Here is a 14,786-nt window from a genome sequence, read left to right as displayed (position 1 = left end):
ATAAATAAACGACTTCGTTCGTAAACTGTTATGCGACTTCTGGTTGTCTGGGCAGGCTGGCAGCGACCTGGCCACGATAATCTCTCTTCGACAACTGTCATCCAGGCGACGGTGAGGAAGCGGACGCACTGGTATCATTGAGCTCCAACGACGGGCCCTGACACTTACACCATACACTAATCGTAAGTAATTTGTGAGCATTAGGACGATAGGGACCTTTTTGAATAAAAGCCGTTATTCATCCATTGGTTTTCCTCCTCTTGTGCGTCCTCGGCTCAAAGAGCCAACCCTGAGTGGGCTGGGAGTCCTTGCTGGGAGCGGGCGTAACAAAGATTAGTTATAAACAAACTCAAATTTTCTAGAGCTCAGATCGTGAGACCCAAACATCCGTTCGAGCTTGATCGTTCGGTCACTTGCTGGTGATGTCCAATCAACCAAGTTCTCAGCTCAAAAAGATGTTCGGTTTTCTAAATTTGTAACTTTTGAATTTTAGACTTTTGGTTTCGATTTATCTTTAACCTAACTCTGATTTCTGCTTTTGAGTCCTTGACACATTTCTATGGTCTTTCAAACTTATAAAAACCTATTTTATAAACATCAAAGGAACTATCTAACCAGATAAGGAACGCAATTTTAATGAGTACTAGGAAAACCTTTCCATTACAAGGAAAATTAAAGTACCCAGCTAATCACCAAGCATTTGTGCGAGCAAATTGTGCAATAGACTGCTTTCAGCATTCAATCTTCTTGTTGCCCTGTTGACGCTGTGCGATTGTTTAGCTGACTTGAATTTGGTTTTGAATGAACATTTCTAATGTATGGTTTACATATGGCTGAGAGCAAAGAAATGTCTGTTATATTGCCGTATGATTGCAATAAATTAAGAGTACAGAATATGTGTAACTATTTTGATAAAATTTTTCGTTTCTCTCTTTCATTGGCCGCATTAACATAATTTCGGTTGATGAGTTAAACGTAACAAAACAAATGTAAAATGTATTAATATCACACTTCATGTCAATCGGCAATTCCTCCAAAAATGTGTTGTATGGAGATTGTTCAAATTTTTTTAATAAAAACACTATTCTGAAAATAAAAAAATGGTTTTCAGATTTTAAAAACGATTAGCGAATTTCCATTTTTAATTATTTTTATTTTTTTCTAAAGATGGGTAATTAAGTTTCTAACCAACAAGTTGTTGGAGAAGTTGCTCCTCAACAGGCTAGTACCGTCTACAGAAGGTGCGGAAAGTCTGTCCAACAACTAGTTCGGATTCAGGGCAGGTAAATCTACTCTAGACACTATTCAGTCGCTATTTCATACAGTTAAGGTAGCAATTGACCATAAAAGGAGCGGCATCCTTTACTGCGCGTTTGTCACTTTAGATGTGATGAATGAGTTTAACAGCGCAATCTGGAAAGCAATCGCCCACGCACTTCATCGCCTCAAAGTTACCGGTGCAGTTGTATGAGCTGCCAAATTAGGAAGACCCTGGCCAAAGTATGTGTATAGAGGCTAAAACTATGTACAAGGAAATTTTATTTTCTTTTTTTATCAATCAGGACAAATAAGTGAATGTTACTCTCTCATGAGTTCAACTGAACACGAATATTTCATGCTAGATTTTTGTGTAAAATATTGGATAATTCGCTATGCCTACAATTAGCGCTATGGCCAAAACCACCCCAAAATCTGTAACATTTCATGTTCATGAACCAATATTTATCAAACCTTTATCCTACAGCACCAAAACGTTTTAAGAAAAGTTAAATTTCTGCAATAATACAAAGAGTGTGAAGATGAAGAGAAATCGACACCCTTATGAAAAAAATGTCAAAATTGTGCAGGAGAAGTAATATGTAAAGAAATTGCAAATGTTACTTACATAAGATTGTACGCGAAGAAAAACCATTATTAGAAAACTTGATACGCTCATTGAGCACTGTCACGCAAAGAAAAAAGCTATAAAGAAAAATAATCTACTACTCGAAATTCCAGTGAACAATCTCTTATTTTCTTCATGGTGAGAAATGTGTCGAAAAAAAAGTTTGACCTTTCCTTAGAAATGTTTTGAATGACTGCCAAAGCACCAGCGATCAATTACACTAATGAACCAGAGTCTTTCTCCCCACTGCACACACTGTGTATGTTATCTGCACCATCACTTCCCCGGAAGTAAACCAGAACAACTTTCAAGTTTCTTCATTTTTCTTCTCCATTCCAGATATCTGCTTCTGTTTGCGACTGACGGAAGTCCGCATTCCGAACCACGTGACCAAAAATAGCACCGTCCAGCTCGAATGTCACTTTGACCTGAACGGCGAGGCGCTGTACTCTGTCAAGTGGTACAAAGATGGCAACGAATTCTACAGATATGTTCCTAGAGATAATCCACCAGCTCAGCTTTTCCTCCTGACGGGAGTATCAGTCGATGTGAGTACAAGTTTCTATTTTTTTTCAAGTTTGTAGAATTTGCGCTTCCTGTTTCCTTTGAACTTGAATTTCAAAGAAGTGTTGGTTATTCACTTATTCGTATCTCTCTTCCCCAACACAGCTACTAAACTCGACTGCAAATCAGATAGTCCTAAATAACGTGACGTTGGCGTCGTCCGGGCGATATCGTTGCGAGGTGTCAGCAGAGGCACCATCCTTCCAGACCGTTTCCAGCCACGGTGACATGGTGGTGGTCGGTAAGTGATACTACGTAACTACGAACTGAAAGTGTATAAATTTCAGAGGTTTTAACCCTTTCAGGACGACTTTTTTTCTGCACAGAGATTACGTATGGAATTCAGTTTTTCAGTACATCATATCATAAATGTCACCAATGTTATGACTAGATTGGTGGCCTAATGGTTACGCTTCTTCAATATCAGAAGGTCATGGGTTCAATCCCAGGCCCTTCCCTTTCCTCGTACTTTGTAGTTGTATCCTTCACTTGCAAGGATATATCCAGTTTACTGTGGGCCAGTTTTAAAATCAATTACTCCCTTTACCCCCATTGGTCTGCATTCTGACGAGGCAGGCGCCATTGTTGCCTAAAATTTGAAGATCACCAGCACATATACACTGAGGGTGTCTGTTAGTCCCAAGCAGTCGTCCGGTTGGTTCCCTGCGTAAGTGCAGTTGATCTGGCTATACTTAAGGAGCATCGACAGGCGGAAAATCAAGCTCTTTGCTCCTAATCCGAAAAAAGTGTGCACATATTTTTCGTTTTTTATTTTATACTGTCAAATATTGAAGCTAGGTCATCCGTCCTGAAAGGGTTAACAGAACGGGTTGGGAATGAGCATCCTAAAATTTTAAGAGCCAGTCATCGTCGGTCACAGGGCTTTCAAAGCCATCATCACCGCCATCGTGATGCTGAGTAATAATTTCGGCTAGTCATGCAATCACGGTCCGGGGGTGGGGCAGACGAAGGTTACAACCCTTCTTCTCGCTCGTCGGAAAATCCCTCTGACCCAGGTCAGAGATGCAACAGTGCGTGGAATTCATTGTCGTTTCTCTTGGTCTCGTTCTCCACAGCGCTGCCGGACACAGATCCTAAAATCACCGGCGGGAGGCCTCGCTATCAAATCGGTGACGTCGTCCGGGTCAACTGCACCTCGGGTCGATCTAAACCGGCGGCCAAGCTGACGTGGTTCATCAATGGCGAGGTGGCCGAACCCAGCATTCTACGCCGTTACGACACTGTGATAACCGGGAGAGAAGGCCTAGAGACTACCGTTTTAGGATTAGAGTTTCGAGTTAGGCTGCGGCATTTCAAACGCGGTGATATGAAGCTGAAAGTAAGTGCACTACATGCTCGTTAGGCTTTGTGGACTTTTCAACCAAGTCTGGGAAACGGGGGACACGGTGTGTCTAAAACTGTTATGAACGAAATAAAATGAAGCATCATTTCTTCACCCATCATCGGAAGATAAGTCATTTTATTTCATTTATAATAGTTTCAGACACACCGTGCGTGGAATGACGTGAAAATGGCCATAATGACGCTATCCCGGTGTGTTGTTTCTGCTTTACTTCGCAGTGTGTCGCAACGATAGCGCATGTATACTGGAAGAGCAACGAGGAAAGTGTGGAAGGTGATAAGCAACCGAAACCACCGGCGCTCGAGTCGAAAGAGACGCTGCATCCGAACGGTTCCCGGGCGGATCGGCAAGGTATGTAAATGATAGTTATGTTACATTTTCTTTTGTTCAAACGGGGATGATGAGTGCTTGAGCACTGTTTTTTAGCTTAATGACGTTCTAATGATATTTCCTTGATATTAAGTTCATTTGTTCATAGCGAAAACCATAGTCAAAATTTGAGTATGTACAAGTGCATACAATGGGAATAATTCTACAATTTTAAAATCGGCCTATAGGAGGATATTGTTCTACAGTCAACTCTCCAACTCAATTCAATATTAAAGGGACCATCGAGTTAAGGAGATAGGGTAGATGTACCAATAGTGGAGGTACTAAGCACGATTGAACTTCATTAAACCGCCTAAATTCAAGAAGCGCAATTAATGTACATGTTAATGTTGTAACGGGAAGTAACAACCATTGACTTAAGGCTAAGTAGCCCGTCATTCGTTTTGGCAGCCTTGTTGACATTGCGGCTCGCAATTTCAAAGTGAAAAAAACTCAGTCCACATAGTTAATACTGATACGGAAAAGTATCACGATATGCACAGATGTGCAGAAAGTATGCTGATACTTTTTCAGTTGCGTCAGTGCAATGCAAATCGATTTTCTTCAACTCAAAATTGTGACTTTATTTAGCAACAATCATCAACGACGCGTACAAATTCCAATGACGGCCTACTTCGCCTTAATGAGAAAAATGATTTCATCGCAGTAATCCACGCCATGTCAGTGAAAAATAATTCCTCCACTATTGGTACACAGATTCTTTAGTATCGGTATATTTTTAATTTGTGTTCCTATAGTTGCGGTATCCGTTCTTTTCTTATGGGCTTCTCCACTATTGGAACACTTTACCGCAACTAATTGGTACAAATAAAAAAAAGTTTTAGCAATTTGAGTGATATTTCATCAGTTTAGAAGGAACTTGAACGCTCTTTTCAACTATTCCGTGTATTTCAAGTCAATACGTTGATTGGCAGTGTCGGTTCGGTGGCTAATATAATAAAATCAGTGGAAACGGCATTACCGCAACTAAGGGAACACTTACCCTACATATTACGCGTTACAAGAAAAAAAAATGATTCTAGGAAAATCCAGAGCTATTGATTGCTCAATTTCCATTCTAATCATCATAGTCATCGCTGGCTAGAACGCAATGGACCTATGCATGGGTTCACTATTTGACGTTTTAGCGATGCCTTGAAAATTTTGTAAGGCCTGTCACGCTTGGCTCGACCCCCTCCCCCTTGGAGCTTGACGTTATTTGTGCATGACCCCTTATTTAAGTGACCATGGAAACTAGTGAATTCGGAACCGCTCAAACGTCAAATTAGTGAACTCGGGCATCAGTCCATGTTCTTGTTTATGCTGAATCGGCTGTCACTATAAGTTTGATGGTTTCAACGCAAAACCTTGTCGGAAAACTTAACCTCGAATTCTTGTAGCGTATTGGATTATAAACATTATACGGTCACTACACCATATACATAAATTGAAAATTTGGTGGATACTATCCGAGCAGGTGGAAACAAATGATCAAGATCATAATTTGTTGTTCTAAAGTAATAACTGACCATTATCAAGATCAAAAACATTGTCACAAAAAATTATATGGAGAAGTATTAAACAATATCTTATTAAAATATTATAAGATCAAAACAATATCTGGCAACAAATCAATATCAAAATATGGCCTGACAGATGGCAAAGAATAAAAATAATCTTAAAGCCAGTAATTATGATCGAACCCTCGAACTTCAGATCAATACACAGAGCTGTTAACCGATCGGCTATGCCTATCTGTTGGGAGATCAAGTGAATATTTTCTTTGCTTTCTGAGACTACTGTTCCGGGGTCACACTGTTCAGTCCCGCCATTTTGCTGTTGAATGTGCTTTATTTCATATCAAAAAACTTATTTTGATCTTGTTTACATATTTTCAGATGTTGAACTATAGCTCTGAGATTTATAAAATTTTCTAACAACTTTTCAATGTCAAATTGAGATATGCGATTGTTCGTTTCGAGATGTGATTTTGATGTTTCCGTCTGCCCGGGTATATATCTGACAGTTTTAGTAACAAGACCATCAGGGCAACGGAAATTTTTCCAAACCGTTTTATCTGAAACATACATAAAGATCCATAATAAACAATTTAAAAGTCATACAAAGTATAAATTACGACGAACACATGTTAAATGAAGCATGTTGGACTAAGTCATGTATCTTGGTAATGTCAACGAACCGAATTGCACCCGATTATTTTTTTCACTGGGGATGTGTACCGTGCAAAAAAAGTTTTCAGTTCAGTTCAGTTTCAAAAACCGTTCAAAAATAGTAACACCATTTCTCGACGTTTCATAGAAAAATAAAGTGTTGGCGAAAAAAAAGGGTGGAATGAAACCAGTAAAACTCGATAGAATAGCCTAAGTGAAAATCAGTGGGGGTTGTGTACAAGACACGACCGCATGACGTTAACTACGCTATGTGATTTGCTGCATTTGAATTTGAGTCAATTGTCATATTTGCAACCTTCCTTTAGTTATAATGGTTTGTGAGTTTGAGAACAGTGAGGAGCTCAAATAGTCATCGATATCGTCATCGCCACCGTAAATTTCAATTTGTCGTATTGTCAATTCTTCTTCTTCTTCTTGGCATAACGTCCCTACTGTGACAGAGCCTGCTTATCAGCTTAGTGTTCAATGAGCACTTCCACAGTTATTAAATAAGCCAAAGTTTGCCAAAGTTGTCATTTTCGCATTCGTATATCGTGTGGCAGGTACGATGATACTTTATGCCCAGGGAAATAAAGGAAATTTCCATTACGAAATTACCGACCGGGAATCGAACCCAGACACCTTCAGTATGACTTTGCTTTGTAGCCGCGGACTCTAACCACTCGGCTAAGGAAGGCCCCTATTGGCAATTATTCATAACATATCAGATATTGTATGATGTTACGAGAAGAATTTAGTGATTATAGCAAGTATGTGGTATTGGGAAATATTACACAATTAACTCTTTAGTGCACATTTGTTGGCCCTGAAAAGGGCCTATTGAATTGTTAGATTCGAGTAACACATACACATTTGGACGGCGCACAGGCTGAAATCCTCCTCGCCCGATGAGATTTGCGGTGCCGATGACGAGTGCTTCTACAAGCGGCTTTGGATGATTTTCTTCAGTCATCTCATACAAATCTTGCGTTAGTGCACTGATTCCTGCAGGGCCAATTCTGGAAGGCGAGTCCATTCGGAAATCTTGAGCAATTTCACAATCCGGACGCTGGATTTGATCAACAACTGCCCTCTGGCAGCGAGGAGCTGGGCAGGTTTGGAGGAACTCTTACCAGCTCGATAGCGAAAACAGAATGAAACCGAATTCAACGAAGGAGGAATGCTTTATATCCTGCAGATGAAGCTTCTCCTTTCAAATTCTTCGTTTTCTTATCTGGGAAATAGGCTATATGGAACTGATGTCTTGGTAAGGGATGTACAAGATGAGCATTATGCTGTTATTGCATCCCGACGGCACTGCAACAGCGTCCTCGGAAACATCCTTAAATTGCCGTATTGTCAATTATTCGTAATAAATCAATTATTGTATGATGCTAAGAGATGAGTTAAGAGATAATAGCAAGTATGTGGTTAACACATTAGGGAATATTACACAAATAACTCTTCAAAACACATTTGTGGGCTCTGAAAAGGGCCGATTTAATTGTTGAATTTGCGTAACACGGACACATTTTGGCGGCGCACTGGTTGAAATCCTACTCGCCCAATTAGGTTTGCGGTGGCGATGACGATGACAAGAGGCTTCAGTCGCGGTGGCGTGTTGTTGTTCCATTCGCGTCCCATTGAAAACTGAGCTGAGAATGCGAAAGGCACTCGAGACTTGCTCGCCGACCATGTTCACAGTCTGACGGCAAAAAGAAGAATGAGCGATCCGGCTGCCTTTATAGTGCGAAGCGGAACGTAAAAGAAGCGTGAAAAACTGCTTGCACGTGATTGGTTGCGTTAGAAAGGGGTCGACATTTTCCCAATTTTCAATAATTTATTGTTGATAATCAATAGTTTTCTCCATTCGAGATAATTGTTGTATACATTTCCGACCGATTGGTGGTATAATATTGAAAATCTATCGATAAATGACTGAGTTATTAGCGTTCATAATCTTACATAATTTCGTGACGGTCGCGAAATTTTAAATTTTTAATTGGCACCCAATATATTTGCTTAAGACGTAGTTAACGTCAAAAGAAGGAAAAAATTCGGATGAGATCATTTAAAAACACTCTGAACCCTTGCACACCGTTGGTAACCCAGAGGCGTACCAATAGGGCGGTTCAAGATTTAAAAATGTTTGAGAATCCAATCTCCCATATGTTTCTTACCATCCTTCCCATTAAAATTGTGTTCTGTCAAATTTTCAGCTTTCTAGGTGGTGATTCAAAGGTGGCCTAAAGACAATGTAGGTTTATATGGAAATTACTATGGAGATATTTTCAGATATGTTCCAAACACGCTAGTACTGTAATGTAAGTACAAACTTATTATCCCATAGTAAAAATTCATTCTTCAAACCATAGCTATCGTACCAATTGTCAGCTATGCAATATGTGGAGTTTACAAGCAGTGTCGTAAAAATTCAGCCGAATGATACCCGATCAGTGCAAAAACGAACAAAAACAAACTCCGCTAGCAAGAAGCCAATCTGACTTCGAGTGCGAATGCGACGAGAAAGAGAGTGGGTGCAACACACGCACACATTCAGTTTCACCCACTGTTGGTGTCATTTCAAAATTCAATTTCACCTAGAGGCACTGAAATTGGAAATTGAATATAAAAAAATACAAATGAATTTCATATTACTGGTTCAAGAAAACGGCAATGTGATGCCTCCAGTTGATGAATCATGATTGTCTTTTAATAAAAAATACAACTTCTGCAATTTGCGAATGTTTTTGTGGGGTATTCTGAAGGAAATGATTTTTTTCACTAGCGGAATTGAATTTGCTGTCAGTAGGTGGATGAGAATCAGTGGGGAAAAAGTAATTGAAAAACTGAATGCACGTTCTACCAGATTCGTGCATGTATTGTCAAAAAAACATTCACACAAAGAAGAATTCAACGATGACGGATCCTACTGAGGATCGGCGATGTTGACTGTATATTGAAATATGCAGACACTGTACACAAGTACGAACTAATTAACGAATCGATTTAATCATTCTGTTGGAGCACTTATATAGCGTCAAACATGACGTCCCGCCACATCAAAAAAATCAACAAATTAATTAGCTGATCAGTTATTGGGTCATACTGAATCCTAGACATCAGCGTTAAAGCAATATGATTATTTTTTTTTTTTTGCTCGTAATTCAACCAAACGGCATACGGCTGAACGGTTCAGCCGCATGGCACTCGGTCAAATAGCGTTCGGCCAAATGGCATTTGGCAAAATGGCCGGACACCTAATTCATCTTAAAATAATTCAAACTTATACAAATTCTTGCAAAATTTCCTCGCAGGTTTACTTTAGGTATTCTGCAATGATAATTCCAGGGTTCTTCGGGGAACGATTTTCTCTCGAAATTCTCACTAAATTCTTCTAAGACTTTGAAATTAAATGAGTTTATCTATAATATTATGTCAGAAATCGCTCAAGACATTTTCCAGTATTTTTATGAGAAACTAGGTCTTAAGTTTTTAATAGAATCACAAAAATAAAAGTATTAGAAATGTTGAGGAAATGGAGAAAAAATCCAATAATATATCAAGAATAATACTAAAGATGATACAAAAACTAAATACCGTAAAATGGGGTGTTAATGGATGAAAAAAAAATCGTCTCGAATTTCAAGCAACTTCTAATAAGTCAATAATTGAACAAAAGATAGCCCTACCATTCTCTCGTCGTGTATATCAAAAGCGAGAATCATTATAATATCACCTCTGAGAACATTTCCAGGAACTCCTTTCAAGACTCTTTCACCATTTGCTTCAGGATGTTTTCCTACAATTGCTGCAAGTATCTGCTTTCATGAAGAATGAAATGTAGTTAGTCACCAATACGGTTTTCGTTACTTGAAACATCAAGTCGGTTGTTGAAGCCACTCTAGCTGATCTAGAATGGTATCCAACATTTCTCATGGCATATTCCTGTCCTTTTGTCTGGAATCATAAAAAATCGTCATAATAAAAAAATATTATACAAATGTAGAATGTAACCCAACAAACAATTTTGCTGAATAAGAGTTGAACAAATAACTCTCAAGCACACTTCAACTGAATAAACTGTTAGGTACTTGAGAAGTATCTTTTCAGGGTTGCAGATGCTGATCTAAGCAAAAATCACTCCAGAAACCTTCCAAAAGGTTCCCCGTTTATACTTTGTATACTAACCAGTTTTTAGGTCTCGATCGATTTATAAAAGGGGTCGGATAAGCCAATAAGCTGTGAGTTAATTAGTAGATATCACAGGTCATCCACCATTTTGACACGTATTCGATATCGAGCAACCAGCGTAGCTTATACAGGAAAATGAATCGAAGCCATGCCTCAAATTATAAAAAGCATTAATCAATAGACTCTATAATGTTTTCAACTTTTTAATGTGTTCGAACCCTCTGAGCTGAATCTCAATAGAGAATGTAGATTTGAGTACCTTGTACCTTTTAATTACGCTCTAATATTTAGAACGGAATTGAAAGGTAGAAAGTACTTAAATCTGCGTTCCTGATTCAACATATTTTCAGATATAACGACAAGCTGGTTCTCTAGATTTGTGCTCTTGTTAATTTAAGGTTTGGTTACATCATTTTAATTTTATTTTCAATAATACTCCAGGAATGTTTCTTGTCGTAAAGTAGTAAGTACAATTCAGCACCTCACCATATGCTTGCATCTTCTTCTGAACTCTTTCCCTGAAGAATATTTTTGTCTTCAGATAATTTGATCCGGAAGATTTTTTAGCAGTTTTGCTGGTTTTTTTCAGTTTTTCTAATGATTTCACCAAATGTTCATATAGGCTCCTTCTTGAATATCATTGAGAATTGCTCATGAACAGACAGGTACTATCACAATTAATATTTTCTTTTTCAAATTTCCTCTAGGAGGAGTAATACTATAAAATAATCCTAGTATTAGCTCAAAGCATTCGGTTATAAGTTGTGAAAATGATTTTAAGACACTAAGCTGACAAGCAGGATTTGACGATTTGAGGACGCAATTCCAAGTAGACTCACCTATTAAAAAAAAGATATTACTCCTCAAATTAAACCTGCAGTTGTTCCACGAATTGCACAAAAAAATCTCCAAGATTTCAGAGTGACAGATGTCCAAAAACTCAACCTCAAAATCCTTAGAGCGCACTTTTTAATCCTCCAAGATTGGGCCCTTGAAAATGTCTTCGATACATTTCTGGAAGAATGGTTTAAAATACCCTTGATCTGCAAGAATTTTTGCGATTTCAAAAGACCTCGAACTATGTTATATAGCAAAAGAGCAGTGTTGCTCTGAAAGTAATTGAATGATCATCTCAGCATGATTTAGACTTTGTTATTAATAATAACAAATTATCCTTACGGCCCATCAAAATGTAGTCTTCGGCAAAGTTGTAGCTGGGAAGAACTGAACACAAAAGAATCAGTAGTAATTTCCATATAAAATTCAAATTGCGCGTGCAAGTTTCTTCCAAATCACTTTAAGTTTTGAGAGAATAAGTTTCATCATAATTAAAACCTTTAAAGCATAGGGAAGCAAAAATGTCAAAATTTGCATCAGTCTTATCAGCATACTACTGCTAATTCTGCTGATGCTTTTACTAATTATTTAACGACTTCTAGAAAAAAATCTCTTATTTAGAATCTGGCAGGAAGCTCTAGAGCTCTTAGATGGGTTATTGGGAGAATTAGTACAAACATTAGATACTCGAAATTAGAGAAGAATTCCAAAAGTTCCAAAAATCCAATAAAAAAGCTATGAGTTTGATTTGAAAGATTTTTTATATACAGCAATAGCAAATCTCTAGGCTAATACTGAAGAAATTGTTATAATAGCTCATGTAAGAATCTCAGGAGAAAATACCGGACCATATTAGTAGAGGTAATCCTTAGATATTCTCTGAATGTTTTTTCAAAATTATTTTTAAACTTTTGATTTAATTGATCACTATATTACAACTTTTTGTAATGTTATCCTTTCGAATGTACGTATTTTAAAATAAATTTTGACAAAATCAGTACTTTATTGATCTTTATCAGTTTATGTTATCGATTTTTTATGAAGTAACATTTAACATTTCATAAAAATGGTTTTAATATCAAAAACAGGAAATGACACACTGGGGCGAAATCGATCACCATATAACAGAGAAGATTAGATAATAAAATAATTCTCTATCTACTTAATTTGAGTCTCCCAAATCTAAAAATGATGTCAAAATTCTTACAACTCGTGTATTTGATCATTTTATTGCAAAATTCAACTTTGCAAATCAGCATAATACACCTAAATATAGGCATTTCCACGATTATAGAAGAAAAAAGATACGGTTTTATGAGCATACAACCCAGACAACCAGAAATCGCATAACAGTTTACGAACAAAGTCGTTTATTAGTACAAATAGCATCACACTCGCACTACATGGAGTGCGAAATCGTTTGATCGACTAGTTTCCTCGCATAAAACGCATTTTTCTAGGTTCATATGTACATTTCGTTTCGTCCCGCATAAACAAACAAAGTAAGTCAGATCAATCCGTAGCAGCTGTCAAATCAATTTTGTTGTTACAAATTAAGACGTATAAGAGTACAGATTAGTTCGCAATATAATATACACACTCGCATTGCATACTACTTTTCATCAGATAAAATATGCACGTTCTGGTTGTGTGGGAACTATGCTTGTAATGCTGAATGATTTCAAAAATAAGTTCAGTAGTTCACACTTAAGTTTACACAACATTTAAACACTCAAAGTGTGCATTTAGGCTTAGTGCCAGCGGATTGTTTAGCACCGATATTTCTAATAGTATTGCTTACACCTTAAAAAATTGTAAATATGTCTATACAAAACTGACGAATTCCATGTTAAATCGGTTAGTCGCAGAACTCGACCATCTTCGATTTGGATTTAATTTTGCACATGTTTTTTTTCAGTGTATATTTTTTTCTTATAGCCCAAACGGATCATTACAACTTCTTCATAGATTATTTATCTCTAAAATCAACAATTTCGAAGTAAGAAATTTTCAAAAAAGTTGCATGCAAAAATATATAGCCCATTTTCAAAATTTATTCTTGAGTTTAAAAGATCAATTTTTCTATGGAAAACACTTATTCTACCATACCAAAATCATGTGCAAAATTTAATCCAAATCGAAGACCATCGAGCACGATTTTTATTTTTTTCGACTCATTCTGGATGGAATTCGTCAACTGTTCTCAATAAATATGAAATAGTTCAAAATCATCATTAGACATCTATAAACTAGATGGAATGTCTGTTCTTTTGAAACCCGATTTCAAGTCTTGCGGCGTGCCTTACACTTCATTATCGCTTTATTGCGCGATGCACTGTTTTTCCATGTGCAATTAAATGTATTATTATGTTTGAGAATCATGGCATTATGATACATCCAAACAAACAGAAAATTATGCCATATTGAGGATTAAGTTACGAAGTATTTAAGTGCTTCGTATTTTTTAAGAGTGTGGTGTTACATTTCTGTAAGCTCTTCTTATCAGTTTTGCACAAATCACGTTATATCTGAGCGACTTTGTTGTACGAAATTTGTACTATGTCATAAAGTACGTCCGAAAAAAATCTGAGGAAAAAAAATATGTGTATCATTGCCGATACGATAAATGATCAGACTTATTTTATTGGAAATTTTAAACTCAAGTATATGAAACTTGAAAAGAAACCAAAAATTCGATTTCAACTGTGACTGGTTTTTAGAAGGGTTAAAACCAAGTCCGTGTTTATCCGTTAAAACATGTAAAAATCTAAAATTGGTGTCGGCTATCTAAAGTATAGGTTACGTAATTCGAGGTAACATTGATCATTTTTTTGAGCGTTTCTCAAATTTTTCATTTCACAATACAAATGTTACAAGTTTTATATTTTCGAAGCAAGTACTGGCACCCACCGCTTCTATAGTTACTTCATTTTGTTTTACGAAAGATTAAAGCATGTTTAAATAAATTTTTAAGTGATTTTTTCATTCAGCTGATATGGGGTAACATTGATCAACCAAGTAAACAACGATATTGAGAATGCCGTTACTAACTAAAAACATGGCCCAAATGAAGACCAAACTTTTACAAGTCATTTACTTTTTGAGTTACATATTTCAAAATTAAAAACACCTTGAACCACGGAATACGCCTAAAAGTAGGCAATTTCCTGAGGAAATTCTACATTCTTAATAGTAATTAGTTAATGTTTCCTAATTGAATAAACTTATAAGAGATTTAACAGCGGATTCATTTTCAGCGATGCCATATTTAGTAACAACCGCATTTTTCTTGATCACATCGTCTGCAAAACTCATGCGAGACATGATTTTTCGGTTGTGTCAGTGTGAATGATATAAATCATTGTTTCAAAAAGTTGATAAATTTACGCATGAACTGAACGCA

General features: G+C 37.0%; 1 protein-coding gene across 1 annotated transcript in view; it reads left to right on the top strand.

Moving 5' to 3' along the window:
* The window catches only part of LOC5575664, a 39,796-nt gene that overhangs the window by 20,805 nt on the left and 4,205 nt on the right, over positions 1 to 14,786 (top strand). Inside the window, exons 2-5 of the mRNA XM_021848269.1 lie at positions 2,225 to 2,433; positions 2,555 to 2,690; positions 3,526 to 3,788; positions 4,031 to 4,163. Of these exons, the coding sequence (XP_021703961.1) occupies positions 2,225 to 2,433; positions 2,555 to 2,690; positions 3,526 to 3,788; positions 4,031 to 4,163 (741 nt within the window). The remainder of the gene's footprint in view (positions 1 to 2,224; positions 2,434 to 2,554; positions 2,691 to 3,525; positions 3,789 to 4,030; positions 4,164 to 14,786) is intronic.

Source organism: Aedes aegypti, chromosome 2 (genome assembly GCF_002204515.2).
Source record: "Aedes aegypti strain LVP_AGWG chromosome 2, AaegL5.0 Primary Assembly, whole genome shotgun sequence".
In the NCBI taxonomy this organism is placed as follows: domain Eukaryota; kingdom Metazoa; phylum Arthropoda; class Insecta; order Diptera; family Culicidae; genus Aedes; species Aedes aegypti.
This window is presented reverse-complemented; position numbering and strand designations above follow the sequence as displayed.